The sequence below is a fragment of the Piliocolobus tephrosceles genome, chromosome 10 (assembly GCF_002776525.5).
Source record: "Piliocolobus tephrosceles isolate RC106 chromosome 10, ASM277652v3, whole genome shotgun sequence".
Taxonomy (NCBI): domain Eukaryota; kingdom Metazoa; phylum Chordata; class Mammalia; order Primates; family Cercopithecidae; genus Piliocolobus; species Piliocolobus tephrosceles.
Genome location: NC_045443.1, coordinates 85,451,753 through 85,474,973, shown reverse-complemented (window position 1 = coordinate 85,474,973; position 23,221 = coordinate 85,451,753). Strand labels below are relative to the sequence as shown.

Below are 23,221 nucleotides of genomic sequence, written 5' to 3'. Positions count from 1 at the left end.
AAAAGATGGTAGTATAAACCTCTGTGTTGTAATAGAAAGTATGAGCTTTATCTTATGTTGTTAAACAAGGTCTTTTAGACAGTTCTGTTAAATGGCCTTATTAAATGCTGTTTTTGAGGGCAAATATAGTCCAATTTATCTTTTTATGCTGTCAATCTGATTTTTGAATTATCTATATGAAATGAGGAAAAATCTTAAAGTACCTTACAAAAATATACATATAATATACCTTACATTGTATTTTCTTTTTTCCTACTGGGATTTTTTGCTACTAAGGCTCTTTTTAACAAATGAACAATTGCGAACAATTTGAGGGATTGAGGGAAGTATTATAATGACAAAAAGGAGAGATGAAAAACGGGGGTCATAGAGATGGTTTTGTGGGAAGGAGTTGGTCAGTGTATTCTGAATTATTAGGTTTTAAATTTATCTCAGATTTGATCTATTTAAATTGTTTTAGAAGGTGCTGGTGTTTTTCTGTGCTAACTCATGAAATTTATGGGTAAACTTTAAGCCTTTCCTAGTCCTTTTGTTGTCTACCTAAATTCAATTAATTTCATATGGAAGGATGTACTAAGTGAGTAATGTAAATTTCTAAACTTGGATATTTGAAAACCAAACATATCTGATTTTTGTAATAGCTTGATTTAATGCTGAGTTCTCAAAATCATTATTATAATTTTGAACTTTCACATTCAATGTGGAAAGAATTGAGTGTAATTACAAAAGATTTATTTGAAAAAGTTGAGTTGTTAATTTGTGAACTATGTTCCATTAAACTCATAGTATTTTAGGAAAATAGTAGGGAGTAATAAAGCTTGTTTATTTTTTGTATCATGTATTGTTCATATAAAATGACAGTTTTCCTTTAAAAATTACATTTTTTATTTTGTAATTTTTAGGCACTTAGTCGAGCACTTTTAGAACTCCGGGCAGAAATGACAGCAGCTGCTGAAGAGCGTATTATTTCTGCAACTTCTCAAAAAGAGGCTCATCTCAATGTTCAACAAATCGTTGATCGACATACTAGAGAGCTAAAGGTGAACATCAACACATGTTAATGTAACAAAATTTCTGATAATTCCTATTGGAAGATAATTCACTATGATACATAGTAATTTTGCTGATGAATAGGGAATTTTAATATACTGTTGGTGGATAGACATAGACACACATGCATTTTTCAACAATAAGTCTCTTTATGATATTCATTTACTGATTATCATCTTGGGGATTAGGAAAGGATAGACCATTATGAACTACTCTTTCTAATGAAATTAAATTGAAGAAATATTTTACTTAGGATTTTTGTTAAGACTTAATTTTTTTAGAGCAATTTTAGGTTCACAGCAAAATTGAGAGGAAGGTACAGAGATTTCCCATATATCTCCTGCTGGGAGAGTGGTACATTTGTTACAATTGATGAACTTATAGTGATACATCATAATCACCCAAAGTCCAAGTTTACCTCTGTTTTAACTCTTGGTGTTTTACACTCTGTGTGTTTAGATAAATGTATAATGATATGTATCCATCATTATAGTATTATACAGGGTATTTTCACTGCCCTAAAAATCTTCTGTGCTTCTCTTCTTCATTCCTCCCTCTGCACCTCACCAAATCCCTGGCAACCAGTGATCTTTTCACTGTCTCCGTAGTTTCACCTTTTCCAGAATATCTTATAGGTGGAAACATACAGTGTGTCCCCATCATTCTCACCATAGGACAGCTAGGAACTCCTTTCTGATGGCATACATATTGTCTAGTATTGTGAGTTACCCTTTTATGTCTTATCTTTATAAAGTAGGTTAGAAATTACTTCAAGTCAGAGATTTGTTCTATACTACTCTTATGCTTCATAGTGTTTAAAACATTGCCATATATACTGTTACATACTTATTTAATTAATTCAGCCAAAATGAAATGTGCATATTTGATAAAATTTTGTTTGTGGGTGTTTGTTGAAGATGAATTGCTTTATACTAGTTTTATTTTTTTTTTTCCTCAAGGTCGACTTTTTTCAAGGTAGATTTGACATGAATATGGAAAAATATATGTAGTTTGTTATTTTTTTCCCTTGTGTACTTAAAAATTCAGACTTAAATTTTTTTTATAATGGCATATTTTCTGTTTTATGTTCCTGTTATCATTGATAGTTGATGAAGACTCATGAATAATACCTTTCTTTTTCTCTTATTAGACACAAGTTGAAGATTTAAATGAAAATCTTTTAAAATTGAAAGAAGCACTTAAAACAAGTAAAAACAGAGAAAACTCACTAACTGATAATTTGAATGACTTAAATAATGAACTACAAAAAAAACAAAAAGCCTATAATAAAATACTTAGAGAGAAAGATGAAATTGATCAAGAGAATGATGAACTGAAAAGGCAAATTAAAAGACTAACCAGTGGGTTACAGGTAATTTTATATTTAACTCTAATAATATCTGATTTATAATATAGAGGCAGTAGTTTATTTCTACTTTATAATTTTATCACTGATATTTGTTAAAACTGACTTTCAAATCATTTTGATTAATGTAATTAATTTCTTCAGTGACTTCTATTATGTTTATAGTTCTAGAGTAGCATATTAGCATATTTTATTAAAATGCGGAAGCAGCTACCGGATTATCTTACGTATTAAAAGTGTCATTTAGAAAGTATGGTCAGTGATAGCTTCAGAAAGTTTCTATTATGTAATTGAAATATTTACTGTCTATTTTGTTTTATATTTATTTTTAAAAATATAAAGATCCAGTTTATTTTTTAGGGCAAACCCCTGATAGATAATAAACAAAGTCTAATTGAAGAACTCCAAAGGAAAATTAAAAAACTAGAGAGCCAGTTGGAAGGAAAGGTGGATGAAGTAGACCTAAAACCTATGAAAGAAAAGGTATGTGAACAAACATGCTGACTAATATGCTTAAGGTAGTGACAGAGTAAGTTAAATACATAGTTGATTAACAGTTAATATACTACCTTAATTTGAGAACCTGGCTGTATTAATTCTGTATTAATTTTGAGGGCTATAAGTAGTATTGGATAGCATAGAAAAGTCTAAAGTTAGTTTCCATTGTGTAGGAATTTACAGTCTACTTGAGGAGATACCTGTAATGTAACTCTTACTTGGAAATTACTACATCAATTCCATTTATCTTTCTGACATTAGAGTACCTCTAAAGTTCCTTCACACCTTACATATTCAGCTGTGTATCATTTCTCTCCAAAGTAATCATTTACACAAGTTGGTGCTTTTGACTTTTTGGACAGAAAGATAGGCATTTTAAGACCCACACTTTGACTCAAATAGGTTCTTTTTATCCTTCAGGAGACTAGGCTGCTTTTTCAGAAAGCAAAGTGATTTGGAATATATTCAGTATTTGCGGTAATAATCAGTAACCAATCTGCTCATAGATTAATACTGTGGGAGAAATTGCTTAAAATTTTATAGTTCATAGTAAACTGTTTTGTAATAAAGATTACTAATTGAAATAATCAACCCCCCAAAAAACTAAAATTGGCTAAAATGTATGTAATTAAATTTGTTATGGACAATAAATTGGAGATAACTTGTTGGTAACATTCAAAATATCGAAAGTGAACTGGGAAATGTTGATGTTAGCAGTAATATTTACCCTTGAAGAAAATCAGTATGGAGGAGCTATGGTTAGGAAAAATTTTTACTATAAAATTTACCCAGAAAATATTTAATATCTACAAAATAATTTCAATAACATGAAAATGGAAAAGAAAATTCTGTCTTTAAAGGCATTGAATAGAAAATAGGTAATGGAATTCAAATTTCTTAAAAGAGTATGCTCCAAAAATTTTCTATGAAAAATCATTGATGTCAGTGTAATTCTGATAACACTATTTGCATGGAGTCACAACATGCTTGCTGTCAGAAGCTTTGCTGGTGAAAACTGTAAAATCAAACTGTCCTTACTCTTTTGGATTTCCATCTTTGCTAACTTCCTAATTGGGATAGGCCTATTCTTATCCTTAAATGGGGGTAGGTTAGAAAGTTGTATGTTTGTTCCTAACTGGTATGTTTCTATACCAGTTTCTAACCTGATTCCTATCAGAATGCTTTAAGAGCCTTGTGGCTTTGCCTGGACTCTTCTATGCTTCCGTTTTTTCAGTTTATTTATTCAGTTTATTCTTCCTTAAAGTGGGAATAATACTATCTGTATTGCCAGTTTCTTAGGATTATTTTACATAAAATGATAAGATATGCGGAAGTCTTTTGTAAGCCATCACGTCCATAGCAGTGTAAGATTTTATTACTAACTAGAAAGAGAACACAGGGGTCTATGCCCAATATTAAAATTGGTATTCAGGAATCTAGTGAGAATATTTTTTGGGGTTCTATAGTGCTTGGGCATTTCTAATTTATACTCAAGAAATGCTTTCATATTGTTTGGAAATTTTAGTACCTTTTTCTCTGTAAACAGCATTTGTAGTCTACCTATATAACAAAACCCACACCTGTGCCTTGCATTTCATTCTTCTTATCATTTATGACTGTCTTAACGTACTAGACATGTACTTGTCTGTATGTTCATCTTTTTCTTTTTTTTTTATTAGACCATAAGCTTTGGTGGCAGGAACTTTGCCTATTTTATTTATTATTGTATTCCCAGCACCTAGAACAATCCCTGGCACATAGTAGATGCTCAGTATTTGTTGAATGAATATAAATTTTTAAATATTATAATAATATTATTCTGAAATCTACGCATATGAAGCTTTTGGTACAGAAAACATGAAAAGAGAACTACTCTCCTATCATCCCGTCTTCTTCCCTCTTGTCATTCAGTCTAGAACATACCTATCTTGGAAAAAGTTCTCAAACCATATGTTTATCTTGCCCTCAAACCATAACAACAATCAATGCAAAAAAACTTCTGTGACCCCCAGAATATGTGGAGATTTCTCCACATCAGCAAGCAAGCAGTTGGTTTTGCAGCAGACGCCAACTGGGTGTCATCCAATTCAATTCACCATCCATCTGGAGATAGTGTCAGATCCCATAGAGATCTTGTTTCAGATCAAGTCACAAGTCCTGGCCTCCAAAACTTCCGGAGTCCCCACAACCCCAGCCTCCAGCTTTGGGTTTGATTAATTTCCTGGAGTCACTCTCAGAACTCAGGGAAACATTTACTTACGTTTACCAGTTTATAATAATGGTTATTAAAAAGGATACAGGTTAAGAGATGTGTGAGAAGAAATATGGGGGAAGGGGTGTGGAACTTCCATGCCCTTCTGGGGTGCCACCTTCCTCTAGAAACTTCCACATGTTCAGTTCTTCAGAACCTCTTTGAACCCAGTCCTCTCGGGTTTTTAGGGAAGTTTCCTGACATCAGTATTTCTTCTCCTAGGGTATGGGGCAGGACCCCCTCGTATTAGGTTTTAAGACCCACAGTCAGAAAGGCAGGGGAAGTTTACATCCTGCCTTAGGGCAGGTGAAAGGAGGACAGGAGAAGGTCAGAGAGACTTTTCTGAGGTCTGCTCCAGAGGTCTAATACACTCAATATTATAACTAAAGACGATGACAAGGGCTATGAGAGTTACAAGCCAGGAACCATGGACAAAAGCCTATATGTAATAATACCACAATACCCATGGTACCATTCACCTTCGTTGTTTTTCTTATTATTTTTCAATTATTTTTTCAGTCTTGGTTCTCTTAATCTTAATTTAGCAGGTAATGCCAGGTGGGATGAAATTGTCCAAACCCAACAAAGTACTGTATGCTGCAGGATTATTTAATTACATATCTTATGTCCCCCACTAGTATTTACATTTCTGGGAGTACAGAAAAATTCTTGTACATCTTTAAGAAAAAATGAAATTAATAACTATCAACCACTTAGTGAAGTTTTTACTTTTTTTTTTTTTTTTGAGACGGAGTTTTACTTTTGTCACCCAGGCTGGAGTGCAATGGTGCAATCTCAGCTCACTGCAACCTCTGCCTCCTGGGTTCAACCGCTTCTTCTGCGTCAACCTCCCAAGTAGCTGGGATTACAGGTGCCTGTCACCACAACTGGCTAATTTTTGAATTTTTAGTAAAGATGGGATTTCACTATCTTGGCCAGGCTAGTCTCAAACTCCTGACCGCAGGTGATCTGCCCGCCTTGGCCCCCCAAAGTGTTAGATTGCAGGTGTGAACCACCACACCCAACCTGAGGTTTTTACATTTTTTAAAGGGCACTTATTAGCTGAATTAAATAAGGTAAAAAATTGATTAGTATTAGAGAAGAGAATTGGAGAATATAGTTCTCCAGTATTTGAGAAGGTCATTTTGATAGAACAACTAATCTTAGTGAGAATTTGGCTTTATTTCATATTTTTTAAAAATTTTTTGAGATGGTGTCTTACTATGTTGCCCTGGCTTGTCTTTGAACTCTGGGCTCAAACGATCTTCCTGCCTCGGCCTCCCAAAGTGCTGGGATTACAAACGTGAGCCGTCACACCAGGAATTTGACTTTAAACCATGGTTCTCAACCCTTTCAGATTCATCACTCTCTTTAATAAAAAATATAATGTTTCATAATTTCCCCTTTATTATTATAATTGAAATTCATAGTTAACACAAACTCTACCTACTTACATAATTTCAAAAATGTCATTATGAATGTCCTAAATGGAATATATAGGGGGAACATAAAAGGAATATTCATATTTCAACATGTAAAAGCTTTGACATGACTCCATTGGAAAATATAATGAACTAGTCATGTGCTTGCATCTTCATTAACGTGAATTCAAAGCTACAAATGCAGACTGACACAAATGTGTTCTATTGGCGACTCATGGATCATGATGGTATTGCCATTTGTAATTTGATTTCCAAAATGGTAAACAAATTGTTGGTGCAGTTCTCAGCAAAACAATGTCTATAATCTTACTTAGTGTATAATAAAACCATTAAAAAATTATTTAGTGTTAATGTGTTAGTTGGAGATAAATTCTTAGCTCAGACCAGTGTAAGCAGAATTTTTTACTGTATTAATATCCAGTAAAACATTTGAAAGTTGTTCAGTGCATGAGACTATTCTGCATTGGATAGGCTTTCTTTGGCTCCTTTATCATAGTTACAATAAACCATGACACCTACCCCTGATATGCCCTAATTCCCTTCCGTTTCTTTTTTCTTCTTCTTCTTCTTTTTAGCACTTAAAACTAGCTAACTTAACTACAGAATAGATTTATATTTGTTTCTTGTTTTGTTATCTGTATAGTTTGCTCCCTTCTCCCCAATCTACCTAGCCAACTAGCATAAACTAGATAGTAAGATTCCTGAAGATACAGTTTTTTATCTGATTTTATTCATTTGTTCTATTCCTAGTGCCTCTAGAGTAGTACTTGGCACATGGTTAGCACTAAATAAGTATGTCAAATGACTGAAGTAATGTACATTGAAGACTTGAAGGGGCTCTGATGCTAGGAAGTTGTCATGGGGTAACAGATGAGGTCGGTCATTTGTACGTAGGATTCTTGTTAGAAGCTTACTCTAGTCATGATTGTATTAGAATCTTCATTTAAAGACTCCTGAAGGGTATTGGCATTAGTCAGAACTGTCTCCCAGAATTTTGTTTGTCTTGTGATAGAATAAAGCACAGTTAGCCTAAAGAGCAGTTTTCCTAATGACTTGGCATGCCTGAAGATTCTAGGAGTTATACAGGTTGAACATCTCTAGTCCAAACTTCTGAAATGCTCCAAGATACAAAATTTTTTGAGCACCAGTATTATGCCACAAGTGGAAAATTCTTACGTGACCTCATATGATAAGTCACAGTCAAAACGCAGTCAAAACTTTGTTTCACGTACAAAATTATTAAAAATATTGTATGATACTACCTCCAAGCTATACGTAGAAGGTGTATATGAAACATAAGTGAATTTTGTGTTTGGACTTGGGACCCATCCCTAAGATATCTCATTATGTATATGCAAATATTCCAAAAATCTAAAAAAAAAAAAAAAAAAAAAAAATTCCAAATTCCAGAACACTACTGGTTCCAAGCATTTCGTAAGGGATGCTCAACCTGTATGTCAAAAAGAACATATTTACGTATTCTCTAGGAAATAGTAGTTTCCAGTTTTTCTAGGTTAATTATAATTGATAAATCTTAAAGAAAATTTAAAATAATACTGGTAATTTTCATACCTCCTTCATTATTGTTACAGAATGCTAAAGAAGAATTAATTAGGTGGGAAGAAGGTAAAAAATGGCAAGCCAAAGTAGAAGGAATTCGAAACAAGTTAAAAGAGAAAGAGGGGGAAGTCTTTACTTTAACAAAGCAGTTGAATACTTTGAAGGATCTTTTTGCCAAGTGAGTTTAAATATCATTATAAAACCAATTATGTGTAAAATCCTTTAGTGACCTGGAAATTATATAGCTTTATCGTAGTTGATAATATGAGAAATGATCTAGTTTAAGTGATCATTTATTGTCTATGATTTACTTTTTATTTTCTTTAAAATGTGTTTTAAATATATTGTAGCCATTATGGATGGATTTTCCTGTGATCTTGTTATAAATTATCTTATGACAAATACAGGATGATACAATTATTGTATATGGGTTTAGTAATGAGTATGCAATTGAAAAGCCAAACACTGAATGGTATATTTCGTGATTCTGTGTTAAATTCCACAGAGCTGATAAAGAGAAACTTACTTTGCAGAGGAAACTAAAAACAACTGGCATGACTGTTGACCAAGTTTTGGGAGTACGAGCTTTGGAGTCAGAAAAAGAATTGGAAGAATTAAAAAAGAGAAATCTTGACTTAGAAAATGATATATTGTATATGAGGTAAGCTATTGTATGGAAATGTGCTACCCATTATAATGAAGAAAAACTGGTTGACCCTTAGAAATTGAAATAATAAATGTGTGTTGTCTTAAGCTTGAGTTATGTTGTCTTTTCCCATGTGAATTGAGATAGTCCTGGTTCTTCATATGACACATTATTTTGGATTGTATTTTTGATTTTTTGACTATTGTGAGACTCTGGTTCTTGTTTAAATTCTATGGAAAAATGTAGATACTTTTGTTTTAGCATGCAATTGGTCTAATTAGGTTCAGGCCACAAGTTCCAACCTCATTTCTGTGGGCTGTGGTTCCAGTTTTCAAAGCCTTTACAGTACTTTTCAGATCTGTCCTGCCTGTGTACCTCCCAATTGGTGGTCTTTTATGTGAGCTATGTACTATTAGTACAGTTCTTAGAAACTTTGGTATTCTGATTAGAATTAATCTATACATTTGCAGCTCAAGAGTGAGCCCAGAAGTTCATAAATAATTTTATAGGCGGACTTCTTTGAGCTCCTCCCTCTTTGCCATCTCTCTGATACTTTGTTTCCCTAGGGATTTCCATTTGGGGCTTTAGTTACCCAGGGATGCTGTGTATTTCAGGAGTTGCACACTTCTGCAGCCAAGCAAGCAAGAGGAGGGTAGAAAGAGGAAGAAAAAAACTACTAAACTACTTTCATCTTACCGTCTTAGTATCATAGCTCTACCAACTGGAGATTTCCCTTCCAAAAAATACTAGCTTCTGTGAGTTCCCATTGGAGCCTTTATTACCACTGCTATGGGATGGCTTAAGGGTTGGGGCATAAAAGAATAGATAGAAAAAAAAAAAAGATGAGATGTTTTCATATTCCCTCTGAGTGTTAAAACATTCCCTTTCTCTTTACTTGAGCTAGAATTAGAAGGTTTACCTGGAGTTCTCTCCATCAGTGCAGACACCCATCTTCAGGTTTCAAATAATGTTGTCTTCAGGGCAGGCAGTAACAGAATAAAAGAAAAGGTAAATCCATCACCTGTTTGCTGCTGCTTTAAATTCTGGTATTCCATTGTAATCTGCCTTCTACTCTTTTGCAAAGTCCTCAAATGGTTGCCCCATGCATTTAGGAGAGAGAAGATTGAATGTATTTACTCGTTGTACCTGGAACCAGGCGCCCCTGCCCTGCATCACCCCATGTCATTTCTTAGCAGAGCCTTTAAGATTTGTGTGTGTGTGTGTGTGTGTGTGTATTGCAAAGTTATATCTTCTGATGTAGTCATGGTTGTGAAAAGCAAAATAAAATAGTGTTAACATTGAAAACTTTTTAATTTTCTCCTAACAACAGCTAAAATTATTTAATCTTTTGTTTCACTCATTTCTTCCAAGGTAAACTTAGGTTGGTTTTACATGATTTGCTATTTCTTCTTCTTTACATTTACAAATGATCTGTGATCATATTACTGATCTTTATAAAGGGCTGGTACCTACCTGCAACGTTTGGATATGACAATATTTACCCTTTGTAAATGCACATTTTTCTATTTATCTTTAAAAATTACCATTAATTAGTCTTTGTTAATGTCTATTTACTATTGTGTCATTATGGATGTGATGTGAACATATGAAGTTGAACTTATTTAAAGGAACACTCTCGGCCGGGCGTGGTGGCTCAAGCCTGTAATCCCAGCACTTTGAGAGGCCGAGACGGGCGGATCACGAGGTCAGGAGATCGAGACCATCCTGGCTAACCCGGTGAAACCCCGTCTCTACTAAAAAATACAAAAAACTAGCCGGGCGAGGTGGTGGGTGCCTGTAGTCCCAGCTAGCCGGGAGGCTGAGGCAGGAGAATGGCGTGAACCCGAAAGGCGGAGCTTGCAGTGAGCTGAGATCCGGCCACTGCACTCCAGTTTGGGCTACAGAGCAAGACTCCGTCTCAAAAAAAAAAAAAAAAAAAAAAGGAACACTCTCATGAGCTTCTAATCCACATTCTTTCCTTTTCCTTCTAAGTTACTATTTCTTAAAAATATTTTAGAAGTTTCCTTGATAGGGAAAAAACAAATTATTGAGGAATTTTTCTTTCTCTTGACATCTGTTTATACTTACTGTCTTGTTCCAGCAGTAGATATTTCCCTCCATGTTTTTCTTTGTCTAAACATACGTTCAAAACAAAACACTTTTATTCTTCTTTGCAGGTTTTACAAAGGATCAAATCATTTTAATTTTAAAATCTGCTATTACTTTTAGAGGTTCTTTTTTTTCCCTCTAATAATGTGAGTTCATGTGGACTGAAGTAATTGGAGGATACTTTATAGAAAAGATTGAATTTGTCTTCTCTCTGAACTCTAGTTTGAATTTCTAAATTTTATGAATCATCTAGATATTAAAGAGGAGGGGCATTTCAAGGAGGAGAACCCTAGCAGAGACAAGAGGCAAGAGTAAATGTTTCATGTATGGGTAGGAGTGGATTTGTATTTACCTAAGTAAAGGTGGACTCCTGGACGGTAAGGTTGGATAGTTGTGGAGGTGCCAAACCATGGAGGGTGTTGTAGGCCAGGCGGATGTTTTTAGACTTGAAGTGTTAAATTTTTATCTGAAATCAGTAAGAGTCTTTTTAGATCCTTGAGCTTCTTGAGAAGACCATGGATATTATGCAATTATTATATAATGTTTTAAAATAGTATTTTAGTTTAACTATCTTATGTAATTCCATATAAATAGATGCATGTTCTTTAAAAATGTTAATGTATTTCAGTAAATCAAAATATACTTTTTGACTCATCATTTAAAGAAGCCCTTCAGTGAATGCTCTGTAGAGGATTATTTTATAATACTAATTGCGATATCCTAATTTATTTGTTGTAAAGTTTAGAAGGTTTGAAGAATTTAAAATAAATGTAGCATTAATAAACACACTGAACTTTTCAGTCTTGTGTTTTTATGTAGTACAACAGAGAAAAGTTGAAATGTGAATACTTGTATTTTTATATAGTACAACAGAGAAAAGTTGAAATGTGAACAGTAAAGAATCTCTGATTACTGTTCATAGGGCCCACCAAGCTCTTCCTCGAGATTCTGTTGTAGAAGATTTACATTTACAAAACAGATACCTCCAAGAAAAACTTCATGCTTTGGAAAAACAGCTTTCAAAGGATACATACTCTAGGCCTTCAGTAAGTGTATATCTTCTATTTTTTTTTTTCTTTTTTCCATGTTTAAATGCATAAAAGTGAAATCAACTTCTTTCTTAATCGGCCCAAAAGCATTACATCTTTCTCATTAATAGTAATACAGTAAATTCAACTTTTATTTTTGCCAGATAGTCATGTGTAATAATTTATTTAATCCTTTTTAACATAATAACAGTAAACTTAAGATTCATAAGCTTTTCATAAAACTCATAAATGATTTCTAGGAATTTTAAATGTGTAGTTATTATGTATTTTTCTGTAGCAGCAGTATACGGTTAAATAGGAAAACATGTTTCAAGACTGTTTTCATTGAAATATTTATGGTATATTTTAAGCTTTTAAAAACTCATTACTCATTATTGTAGAATTGTTTGTTGGATTTTTTTAAATATTTAGTGTATTATTTTTGTTTCTTTTTTCTTTTCATGTGTCTTCATTCTTCCACCTTAAGCAGAATCAGGTGTGTGACACAACTATGTTTTTTATCCTTGTTACTATTATTAACTAAATACAAAGGCATAATATTTTTCACAAAAGAAACACTTTGTTCAGAACCAAAAAACATCATGGCAACACTCAGAATTAAAAATGGGAAAAGACTAGGTGCCAAGGATGACTTACATAATTGGGTACCTACAAGTATTTTATAGTATTACAGTAATGATGAAAAATACAAATTAGAACATATTGTAGATTCTATTGAATTAAATAAATCAGAGTCAAGACCGAACAATAAATAAAGTCAATTTACCTCAACAAATGGTAACTTGGCAGATTTTAACTCCTTTTTTGAAAATGAACCATGATCCTAAGGTTGGTAAAATTAATCAAGAATGTTGTCAAAATGATAAACAGGAACATAAAAATGAGGAAGAGAATAAGATAGGCAAGAGTGAGAAAGGAAGGAGACACATCGCTGAAGATGTGAGTCACAACAACTACATGGACCTCTAGAATCTGCTGTGGAGGACTGTGATTATGTGACAGTTGCTGATGCTGTGGCTCATTTGTGCTGAGGGTGATGCACAGGCAGGTGATGAAACTGATGCGTCCATCCAGCCAAGAAAGGACGCATCCTTGGTTTGGATACATGGCCGTCCTTTCTTTCTTTCTTAACTGAATTTTCTTAGTAAGTAGCTTACATACATATATAGTGCAAATGGGAAAGTGTGTAAGATTTAGAAAAAGTATTAACTATTAGTAAACTTTATCTTAAGCTCTAACTTTTGACTAGTTCCTACAAAAATTAGTGAATATGCATTTTCTAATTTAGTGCTTTTTTTTTTTTTTTTTTTTTTTTTACAATTGGTGTTCACTTAAGGTTATATTAGATAAATGAATAGCAAAAATAAGGCACTTTAGAGGTGATTGTTTTGTCTTAGAAACTTCTAATTCATCAGGCTGTATTTAGAAGTAAGATTTCACTGCAGTGGATTATATCAGTAAAATTTTGTTGCAGTGTTGTGTGACGTCCTAAGATACATAGCAAGTTCCTTCAGTGGCTTTTTTTTTTTTTTTTTTTTTTTGCCAGGTTTTATAACAGATACTTTTGTTATAATGAGAAAAGGAAACTTACATGTGTTGCTGTCTATATTGTGTTAGGCTCAGGCAGGATGCTGTGGCTTACTCCTGTAATCACTTTGGGAGGCAGAGGCAGGAAAATTGCTTGAAGCCAAGAGTTTGAGATCAGCTTGGGCAGACCCTGTCTCTACAAAAAATTTAGACAGATGTGGTGGAACACATTTGTAGTCCTAGCTATTCGGGAGGCTGAAGTGGGAGGATCATTTGAGCCCAGGAGTTCGATATTACATTGCCCTTATTGCACTCCAGCCTGGGCAACAGAGTGAGACCCTGTCTCTAAAATAATAATAATGATAATGATAAATGGTGTTAGGCTCTGTGCCTAAGTGTATTTTTCACATAGGCTGGGCAAAATGGCTCATGCCTGCAATCCCAGCACTTTGAGAGGCTAAGGCAGCAGGAGCACTTGAGGCCAGGAGTCGAAGACCAGCCTTGAGAGACCCCATCTCTACATCTCTACCAAAACAAAAAACAAAAAAAAAAAACAATTAACTGGGTGTGATTGTGCACACCTGTAGTCCTAGCTACTCGGGAGGCAGAGGTGGGCGGATCACTTGAGCCCAGGAGTTTGAGGTTATAGTGAGCTAAGATTGTGCCACCGTACCCCAGCCTGGGCAACAGAACAAGACTCTGTCTCAAACAAAAACAAACAAAAAGCACTTTGCAGAATATTAGTCTAACTCAACAGTTTATGAACTTTTTATGTACATACTACTTTTGGTTAGCTTACATTGAGATACAGAATAAGAAAAGTTTGTTCATAGAATCTATCATTGTTTTCTTTATACTGTCTACCTCAGATATTCCAGTCACCTAAGTCATGAAAACCTCAACTAAAATTAAATATCTATATGTTAAGAGAAAATGGTTGAAGGTGTTTTAATTCATAACACTTTTTTTCACGTGCTAATAAATACGAATTTGAGACTTCTAACTCCTAGCCACTAAGAATTTGATTTTAAGCAGTTTATGGCTTTTAAGCAGATTGTTCTTCTGTAAGAGTTTGGAAGTCTCATGAAGGTCATTATACAGTAATTCTGTTTACAAGAGAGAGTTTCATTAGAATTTATTTTTCAGATTTGGACAATATCAACTAATACCTATAGTTTTCTTATTTCAAAATACAAGGGAAAAATGATCCATAATCACTAATAGTAACTGCATCATATTTTAGTGAGAAATGTGTTAAAAATATCCTCATGTGAGATCTTCATCAAATAGAATTACCCTCTACTGTAATATTTAATATATTTTATATCTACCAATTGGTGAAATTCATAGGTGTTTATCATTTGCTGAATCAAATAGGTACCACAGAAGAGAGGAAGTTTGGGAGACAGAAGAGCTCAGGGACAGGAAATTACAGATGTCCATGTCTGAAATAACCTTAAAAGTTATCCTGTCTAATGCCTTCATTTATAAAATGTAAAAACTGACAACCTTGTGAAGTGGTAGAATTTGCCTAGTATTAACCTAATAGTGGTAGCATTTGAATGTATACTTGAGCTTTCTTACTAAGTGGAAATGTATTCTTGTGATTTACATACATCAACAAAAATGTTTGTCTCCTTTTTTTTGCTACTTTATATGTGCATATGCACACACATCTCCTTAAACAAAAATCAGATGGACACATGCAGTCACTAGATCTAAAAGATGTTATAAAGTCATGTATAACAGATATTTTATAATAATATATTTTAAGACCCATAATGTCGGTGGAGTAACTGACTCTACAGCCCATCAAGCCAATAAAGAAAGGAGTAAAAAACAAAAGTTGTGCTGAATACTTTAAAAAAATTCTTTCCTATGATGCTTATAACAGTCCTGTGAGGTAGATGGTATTCTAATTTATAGAAAAAATGCGTAGAAAAATGTAATTAAGCACAGTTTTAAAAAATAAAGTTTAGAATGAGAAGTAACAGTGAACATAAATAATAACCCACTGTAGATACAAGTCAGAAGAAATGCAGATATAATATTAATGGTTTTCAAAGGAGGGAACCATTACTTTAGCTCAAAAAATGAAGGAAAGCTTTCCGAAGGAGGAAAGAATTAAGGCAGTTCTTTTGTAGCCTAGTGTATTCATTTGCTAAGGTGGCTGTAACAGACTACTACAGATTTGGTGGCTTAAAGAGTAGAAATTTATGGTCTTGGTTCTGGAGACCTAGAAGTCCAAAATCAAGACATCAGCAGGGTTGATTTCCTCTGAACAATTCGAGGGAAAGATCTTTCCAAAGCCTCTCTCCTTGGATTGTAAATGGCTGTCTTTTCCCTGTTTCTTTATATCATCTTCCTTCTGTATATATTTCTGTGTCTAAATCCCCAAATTTTCCCTTTTCATAAGGATACCAGTCATAGTCGAATAGAGTTTACCCTAAAATTTCATTTTAACTTGAATACCTCTATAAAGACCCAGTCTCCAAATAAAGTCACATTCTGAGGTACTGGAAATTATGACTTTAATATAAAAATATGGAGGGTAAGGGGAACACAGTTCAACCCATAGCGGTTAGATAACAATCGTGCTTTATTTTGGACTAGTGAAACCACCATAAATCAGTTTAACCATTATGAAATGATACATGAAGGCATTATATGTGTGGACATTATTAAGTCATACTTGACTTTCCTTCCATTGTAATTAAACCATATTACCTTTTGTGCTGCAAGTTTTGTATTCTAACTTACTTATTTTTGGCTTTCTCCAGAACACTCCGATTTTCTCATATTCTTTTGAGGAAAAAAAGTTACCTTTTGACAGTATTTTCTTATCCAGTATGTCTTTTATGGCTTTCATTTATTAAACTTTAAAAATATTCCTAATTTCACTTCACTGAAGATTTCAGGAATAGAGTCAGATGATCATTGTCAGAGAGAACAGGAGCTTCAGAAGGAAAACTTGAAGTTGTCGTCTGAAAATATTGAACTGAAATTTCAGCTTGAACAAGCAAATAAAGATTTGCCAAGATTAAAGGTGAATTTAATGTTTTGTATTATAGTTAGGAAATCTAATGCCTAAAACTCCTTCCTTAGTTGTTATGTTTACTTTTTTTAGCTTGTTAAGAAGGCAAAAATGCATATTCCTAAAATATCGTGGTGGTGGTATACTTTATATATTTACTCTTTAACCTTTATTTGTTGAAAACCTACTTTGTATGAAACACTCCTCCAGGTTCTGGGAAACAATAGTCAAAAAATTCCTTATACTCATAGAACTTACATTCTAGTGGAGAAGACTGACAATAAACAAGTCACTGAATAGTATGTCATCTAATGTTAGTGCTAAAGAGAGAAATAAAGCATGATTGCTGTAAAGAGTATGGGGAGAGGGAAGGGGTGAAATATAATAGGGTAGTAAGGGAGGTCTTCCTTATTAAGATGATGTATGAACAGAGAGCTAAGGAGAAGTAAAGAAGTGGGTCATAAAGATACTAGAAAAAGAATTACAGACAACAGAAATAGCAAGTTCAGATGTCCTAAGATGGGAAGATACATGGTATATTTCATTAAAAATTATCACAATGTAAAATATAAGAATAATTTATTTTAGAAATTTTGCTTTATTCTGATATTAATAATGATTTTTTAATCTTTGGTTTTCCAGGTCTTACCCTATTTATGGGAATCTTTTTTGCTCTTGGCTAGCTAATTGCTTCAGTTCTGTTTTCTAAGCCAGAATGTTAGCAATCTGTTAATTCTACTGATAATGATATAGTTAAGCTATGTCTTGCTTCTCACACTTCATTTATTTATTTATTTATTTATTCATTTATTTCAGGGCACTAATCTGCCAACTTTTTACACTTTTTTTCTTTTTTTTTTTTTTTTTTGGTACTGCTTCTTATTCGGGTTTTTACATTGATAGAACCAATGTTAGATGTTCATTTGCCTTTTGCTCTGTAAGCTTGGGTAAGGATCTACATGTGCAATATATGGGACAGTTAAAATCAGAATTCTACATTTGTATTATTGCATCAGGCAATAATGTGAGAAATACCTCGAAATTTCATATACACAGTATTCTTGTATTAATTTAACAATTTGGTTCAAAATCTTCCTCATTAGTATAGAGACCCAATTATTTGGTTTGGCTATACAGTTGAAGAGATTGATGATTCACATGAATTGTTTGCCTTTTCTTTTCAATGGCTGTAGCTATGTTAAATTATTAGGTGTTTGCTTATTGTCTTTCAGAATCAAGTCAGAGATTTGAAGGAAATGTGTGAATTTCTTAAGAAAGAAAAAGCAGAAGTTGAGCGGAAACTTGGCCATGTTAGAGGGGTATGTGAGAATTTACCATACATTTGTTACGGTTTCAGCAGTGATAAGCCACAAATGAAAAGTTTAGATATGTTGTAACAGTACTGATATGCCTTTACAAGTGCCCTGTGTTTCAGTTTTTATTTTGCATCTGTAATATGAAACAGTAAGCATTTCTATGTGTCTCAAATTAATGTATTTTATCATCTGTATCATCTCTCTTTTTATTGAATATGCCTCCACACCTTGAAAACATTTAACTTCCAGGAATCCTTTTGTTTATGGAGGTGACTGCTAACTGGTCCTTGGTCTAGTGCTGCCATTTTGTAACTATTTCTTATGACATCTTCCCACCTTCTTGGTATAATGTTTTATAAGTACTTTGTTCCTCCCCCTCTTTTTTTGTGTTCTTGTAATTTTCTCCCTATGTTATTTTGTATTCACCTTATATAATGAATAAATGTTGCTTATGAAGTCAAGGCCAAAGACTTAAACTCCTATTGATTTCATGTTGCTGTGGTCATAAATGGAAGCAATCATAATGCAGAGTCATTCTGGTAGTAATATTAAATATATGATGGATTCAGTGAAAATATTATGTGTTATTAGAAAAATATTCAGAATAGGCCGGGGGCGGTGGCTCACTCCTATAATCCCAGCAATTTGGGAGGTCAAGGTGGGTGGATCACTGGAAGTCAGGAGTTCAAGACCAGCCTGGCCAACATGGTGAAACCCTATCTCTACTAAAAATATGAAAATTAGCTGGGTGTGGTGGCTCATGCCTGTAATCTCAGCCACTCAGGAGGTTGAGGCAGGAGAATTGCTTGAACCTGGCAGGCGGAGGTTACAGTGAGCCGTGGTCGCCCAACCGTACTCTAGCCTGTGCAACAGAGCAAGACTCCATCGTAAAAAAAAAAAAAAAAAGGAAAAATATTCAAAACAGTATCTTGCTGACAGCAACATTTTTTTCATCAATGAAAATATGTGTTTGACCTTTTCTATCTAAGTTAATTATGAAAGTACATACTGAAACGATGTAAAAATTTATATTTCAGAATTAGTCATGGATGATTAACTAAAATGCAAAAAAAATTAAGCATACTGTTTGACTAAACTGTTAGAAATTATTTTTATTTTAAATGATAAGCAGTTAAACTTATTGATGACTCATCTCTGTTGATATATTTATGTGGTTTTTTATTTCAGATATCTCTTCTATTTATATTAAACAGAAATTGAATCTCTAAGCAATAGCATTTCTTAGAGAAAATTGCCTCTATTATGTTGCAATTAAAATTTAATTACTCGTGAGCTCTTTAAAGACACAATTTCTCTTGTGTGGTTTTATTTCGTATGAAGAAAAACTGATATACTGGAGAGAACATTAGCTAAATAGAATATTTAGACTTAATCATTTTGATAAGACATCAAGACTAGACTATTTAAGATGTTACTTATTAGCTGAATGATTTTAGGAGTGTCAAATTTCCTTAGTCTTGGTTTTCTTGTATTTAAAATGGAAATTATAATTCCTATCTCATAGAAGTGTTTTAAGGATGAATTGAATTAACACAGTTTTGACTTCAGATATTAGGAATTATTAATATTGAGTATAATGAGCCTGTTGTATTGTTGGTGCTTTGTATTATACTCTCTAAAATATTTGATTAAATTAAAGATTTAACATATTCTTTCGTAGTCTGGTAGAAGTGGAAAGACAATCCCAGAACTGGAAAAAACCATTGGTTTAATGAAAAAAGTAGTTGAAAAAGTCCAGAGAGAAAATGAACAGTTGAAAAAAGCATCAGGAATATTGACTAGTGAAAAAATGGCTAATATTGAGCAAGAAAATGAAAAATTGAAGGTAATTTTTTTAATGTGATCATTTTTAGGGGAATATTTTACTGTTTTTATTTGTTACTATTTAGGAAAATTTCAAATATGCTTATTACTATATAAAATGGCTTTAATGGCCGGGCGCGGTGGCTCAAGCCTGTAATCCCAGCACTTTGGGAGGCCGAGACGGGCGGATCACGAGGTCAGGAGATCGAGACCATCCTGGCTAACACGGTGAAACCCCGTCTCTACTAAAAAATACAAAAAACTAGCCGGGCGAGGTGGCGGGCGCCTGTAGTCCCAGCTACTCGGGAGGCTGAGGCAGGAGAATGGCGTAAACCCGGGAGGCGGAGCTTGCAGTGAGCTGAGATCTGGCCACTGCACTCCAGCCTGGGCGACAGAGTGAGACTCCGTCTCAAAAAAAAAAAAAAAAAAAAAAAAAATGGCTTTAATGAATACAGTACAGATTTTATACACATAGAAAAAAACTTACGAGAGGCAAGGCTAAGGGTTATAGAGTAGGTCCACCTGATCTTTCTTGTTATTTCAAGACCAATACTTTTCTGACAGCATAGATTAATTACCTGTGTTTCTTTTTAAAAATACAGACGCCCAAGCTCCCATCCCTGAAATTGATTTAATTATTTTAGGGTGGGTCCTGACACAGGTATGTTTGTTGTTGTTACTATTTTAAGTCATCAATTTATTCTAATATGTAGCCAACATTGGGAACTTCTGTTCTGACTGATATTCAAATGAAGACTGTTAATTTGTAATCATATCAAATATGGTTTCTAAAACTACTTTGAAGTAAGATTTATGAGTTTATGAGATTATCTTTTATTTCCTTGTTTTGATAATGTACAGTTTTTATTTTGTTTGTTTTTTTTATTAGGCTGAATTAGAAAAACTTAAAGCTCATTTTGGGCATCAGTTGAGCATGCACTATGAATCCAAGACCAAAGGCACAGAAAAAATTATTGCTGAAAATGAAAAGCTTCGTAAAGAACTTAAAAAAGTATGACTTTTATGACTGATTATAATTATTGATTTTTATTTTACTTAATACCTCTTGGAAAAACTGAAAGTAGATCCTTGATGAGAGTGCCTATTCAAGGTGGATATTAAGAGATTGAGGAATTGTGTTTCTATGCCTGCTGTCATCACATTCCACCATGAAAAACATTGATAATAAAAGTTAATAAGTTTAGAGGCACTATAATATACACATTACTCAGCCTAGATTCAATTTCTAGCTCTATTATTTGTTAGTCATGGGAACTAGGGCCAGCTTGTTATCCCTTCTCTATTCCTCAGTTTCCTCTGTAAAATTTTCATCTGTAAACTTGGGAATATTAAGTGTATCTATCTCGCAGAGCTCTGTGGAATTTAGTTGATGTTTGTGCACATGATTTAGGCCAATTTATAGTAAGGAGTATATGAAACTGCCTTGTTAAACAGTAAGATTTATTTTGTTTATTCAGCAAAATATATAGATATTGTAATTTATATGGAAGATCCAGTGAAGAAGTTAAAGATTAATATTTTATAACTAGTTAGAACATTATCAGAATGTATTAAGAGACCAAATGATACTGTGCTTGGAATGTGGATGTTTAATAATAGAAATAATCTACACTTTGGGAGGCTGAGGTGGGCAGATCACAAGGTCAGGAATTCGAGACCAGCCTGACCAATGTAGTGAAACCTGGTCTCTACTAAAAATGCAGAAATTAGCTGGGCATGTTGGCGTGCCTGTAATCCCAGCTACTCAGGAAGCTGAGGCAGGAGAATCACTTGAACCCGGGAGGCAGAGGTTGCAGTGAGCCGAGATCGCACCACTACACTACAGCCTGGGCAAGAGAGCGAGACTCCATCTCAAACAAACAAACAAACAAACAACAACAACAAAAAGAAATAATCCACGTTACTTACACATACTTTATGCTTATAGCTAGGTCTCATAAGCATTAGGAAGTCAAAACAAAGAATCTCTTATATGCGTAAAGGTATAAACTATCCCATTTTTCTAAAAATATTACAGAGGAACAAAATGTCAAATTTAAAGTAATCACTAGTAACTAAATATATTTCTCTGACCTCATTTTCATGATCTGTTGTTCTAATTATTATTGGCCATATTGCTGCTTTAAAGGAGGGGAAATATTGAATTTATTGAAATTTTAATCAGCATTTAAGAGCCCCAGGTTATTTTTTTTCCCCGTTTGTAATGATAATTTTGAATACACTGAATATATGAGAACAGTATTATGTTTTCTTATAAAATACTAATTAGCATTTAATGATAGGAAACTGATGCTGCAGAGAAATTACGGATAGCAAAGAATAATTTAGAGATATTAAATGAGAAGATGACAGTTCAACTAGAAGAGACTGGTAAGAGATTGCAGTTTGCAGAAAGCAGAGGTCCACAGCTTGAAGGTGCTGACAGTAAGAGCTGGAAATCCATTGTGGTTACAAGGTAGGAACAGAATTTTATACTTGTACAAAGTTTAATCATTTCAAATTTTGGTATTATTATTTTAAAAGACAACCCTTCTGAATAACCTGGTTTCTTCCTGATGAACAGTTTGTTTGGTTGTTGTTTTAACATAATACTTTTTTTTCTCTTGTAATATTGATGGAGACTTTTTCTTCCTTGAAATGTTTAACTTGTTTAACCTTGTTTGGGTGGCAGGGCATGGGCATGGAACAGAGTAGAGCTGGGGCTGGGCAAAGGAGTTGGAGCTGTGTGTGTATCATGAAGCTGTCATCAGCTATGACTCTAGGCTGAGGCTGCTTAGCTTCTCCTGGGTGCTATTTTTCTCCAACTGCAGCTTCAGTTTCTTGACTGTATAACTTGCTTTCTCAAGTATGAGCCAGGAATGATTGAGCTGTCTTATCACAACGTGTGGCATACTGGATCTAGTCTGTGCTGTAATGCTTTTAGAGTTATATCCTGGGCAACTTTCTCTTCTGATAGCCCCAGGAGGTGAATTCAGCAGCAGTGTTGATGTCTTACTGGCTTTTGCTTTCTGATACTTTATTTTCTCCCATCCTGAATACATGGAATTCCAACCTGTGAAACTAATTTTTGTGGCTCTGAAAGAGGTGGTGGGAGTTTATGAGTAAACATTCAGTCTGTTGCCACTATCATCATGTGTGGTTCATCATGACTGTGATGAGTAGGTAAAAGGCTCTTCATGTCATTCTCATTTCCAATTTTAAGCAGCTGCTTCAAGGAGCCTGGATGTCATTGAACAGTGGGATCCTGCCCATGTGTTGTCCCATTAAAGCCATCCCGTATGAAGTGGTATCCTTTACCATCTAGCACATCTGCCGCCCCCATTTCAAAAGGCATACTCATCTTTATCTCTCAACATTCTCATACAATTCCTTATGTCCATGCACCTCCAGTATCCCCTTTGATGTCTTTGAGGGCTTCATCTTCCCTCTCTGCTCTTTGGAATGGTCTTGATGGAAGGCAAGATAGCGATCACTACAAGCAGGATGGGAGTCTTAGCATTGTGAGGCTACAGCAAGTCCCACAGAGGG

The 23,221-nt window shown here is 34.0% G+C and overlaps 1 protein-coding gene across 4 annotated transcripts in view; it reads left to right on the top strand.

Moving 5' to 3' along the window:
* Nucleotides 1-23,221, top strand: part of CEP290 (centrosomal protein 290) — a 94,290-nt gene that overhangs the window by 62,341 nt on the left and 8,728 nt on the right. For 3 of the 4 annotated variants that reach the window (XR_002733495.1, XM_023221070.2, XM_023221147.2), the window contains exons 39-49: nt 903-1,040; nt 2,201-2,422; nt 2,777-2,899; nt 8,200-8,345; nt 8,673-8,828; nt 11,845-11,968; nt 16,410-16,544; nt 17,765-17,851; nt 19,530-19,694; nt 20,562-20,684; nt 21,976-22,148. Coding sequence is in view for 3 of the 4 variants with exons in the window: in XM_023221070.2 (XP_023076838.1) it covers nt 903-1,040; nt 2,201-2,422; nt 2,777-2,899; nt 8,200-8,345; nt 8,673-8,828; nt 11,845-11,968; nt 16,410-16,544; nt 17,765-17,851; nt 19,530-19,694; nt 20,562-20,684; nt 21,976-22,148 (1,592 nt within the window). In the remaining variant the exon portion in view is untranslated. The remainder of the gene's footprint in view (nt 1-902; nt 1,041-2,200; nt 2,423-2,776; nt 2,900-8,199; nt 8,346-8,672; nt 8,829-11,844; nt 11,969-16,409; nt 16,545-17,764; nt 17,852-19,529; nt 19,695-20,561; nt 20,685-21,975; nt 22,149-23,221) is intronic. The other variant, XM_023221201.2, reaches the window with a different exon arrangement.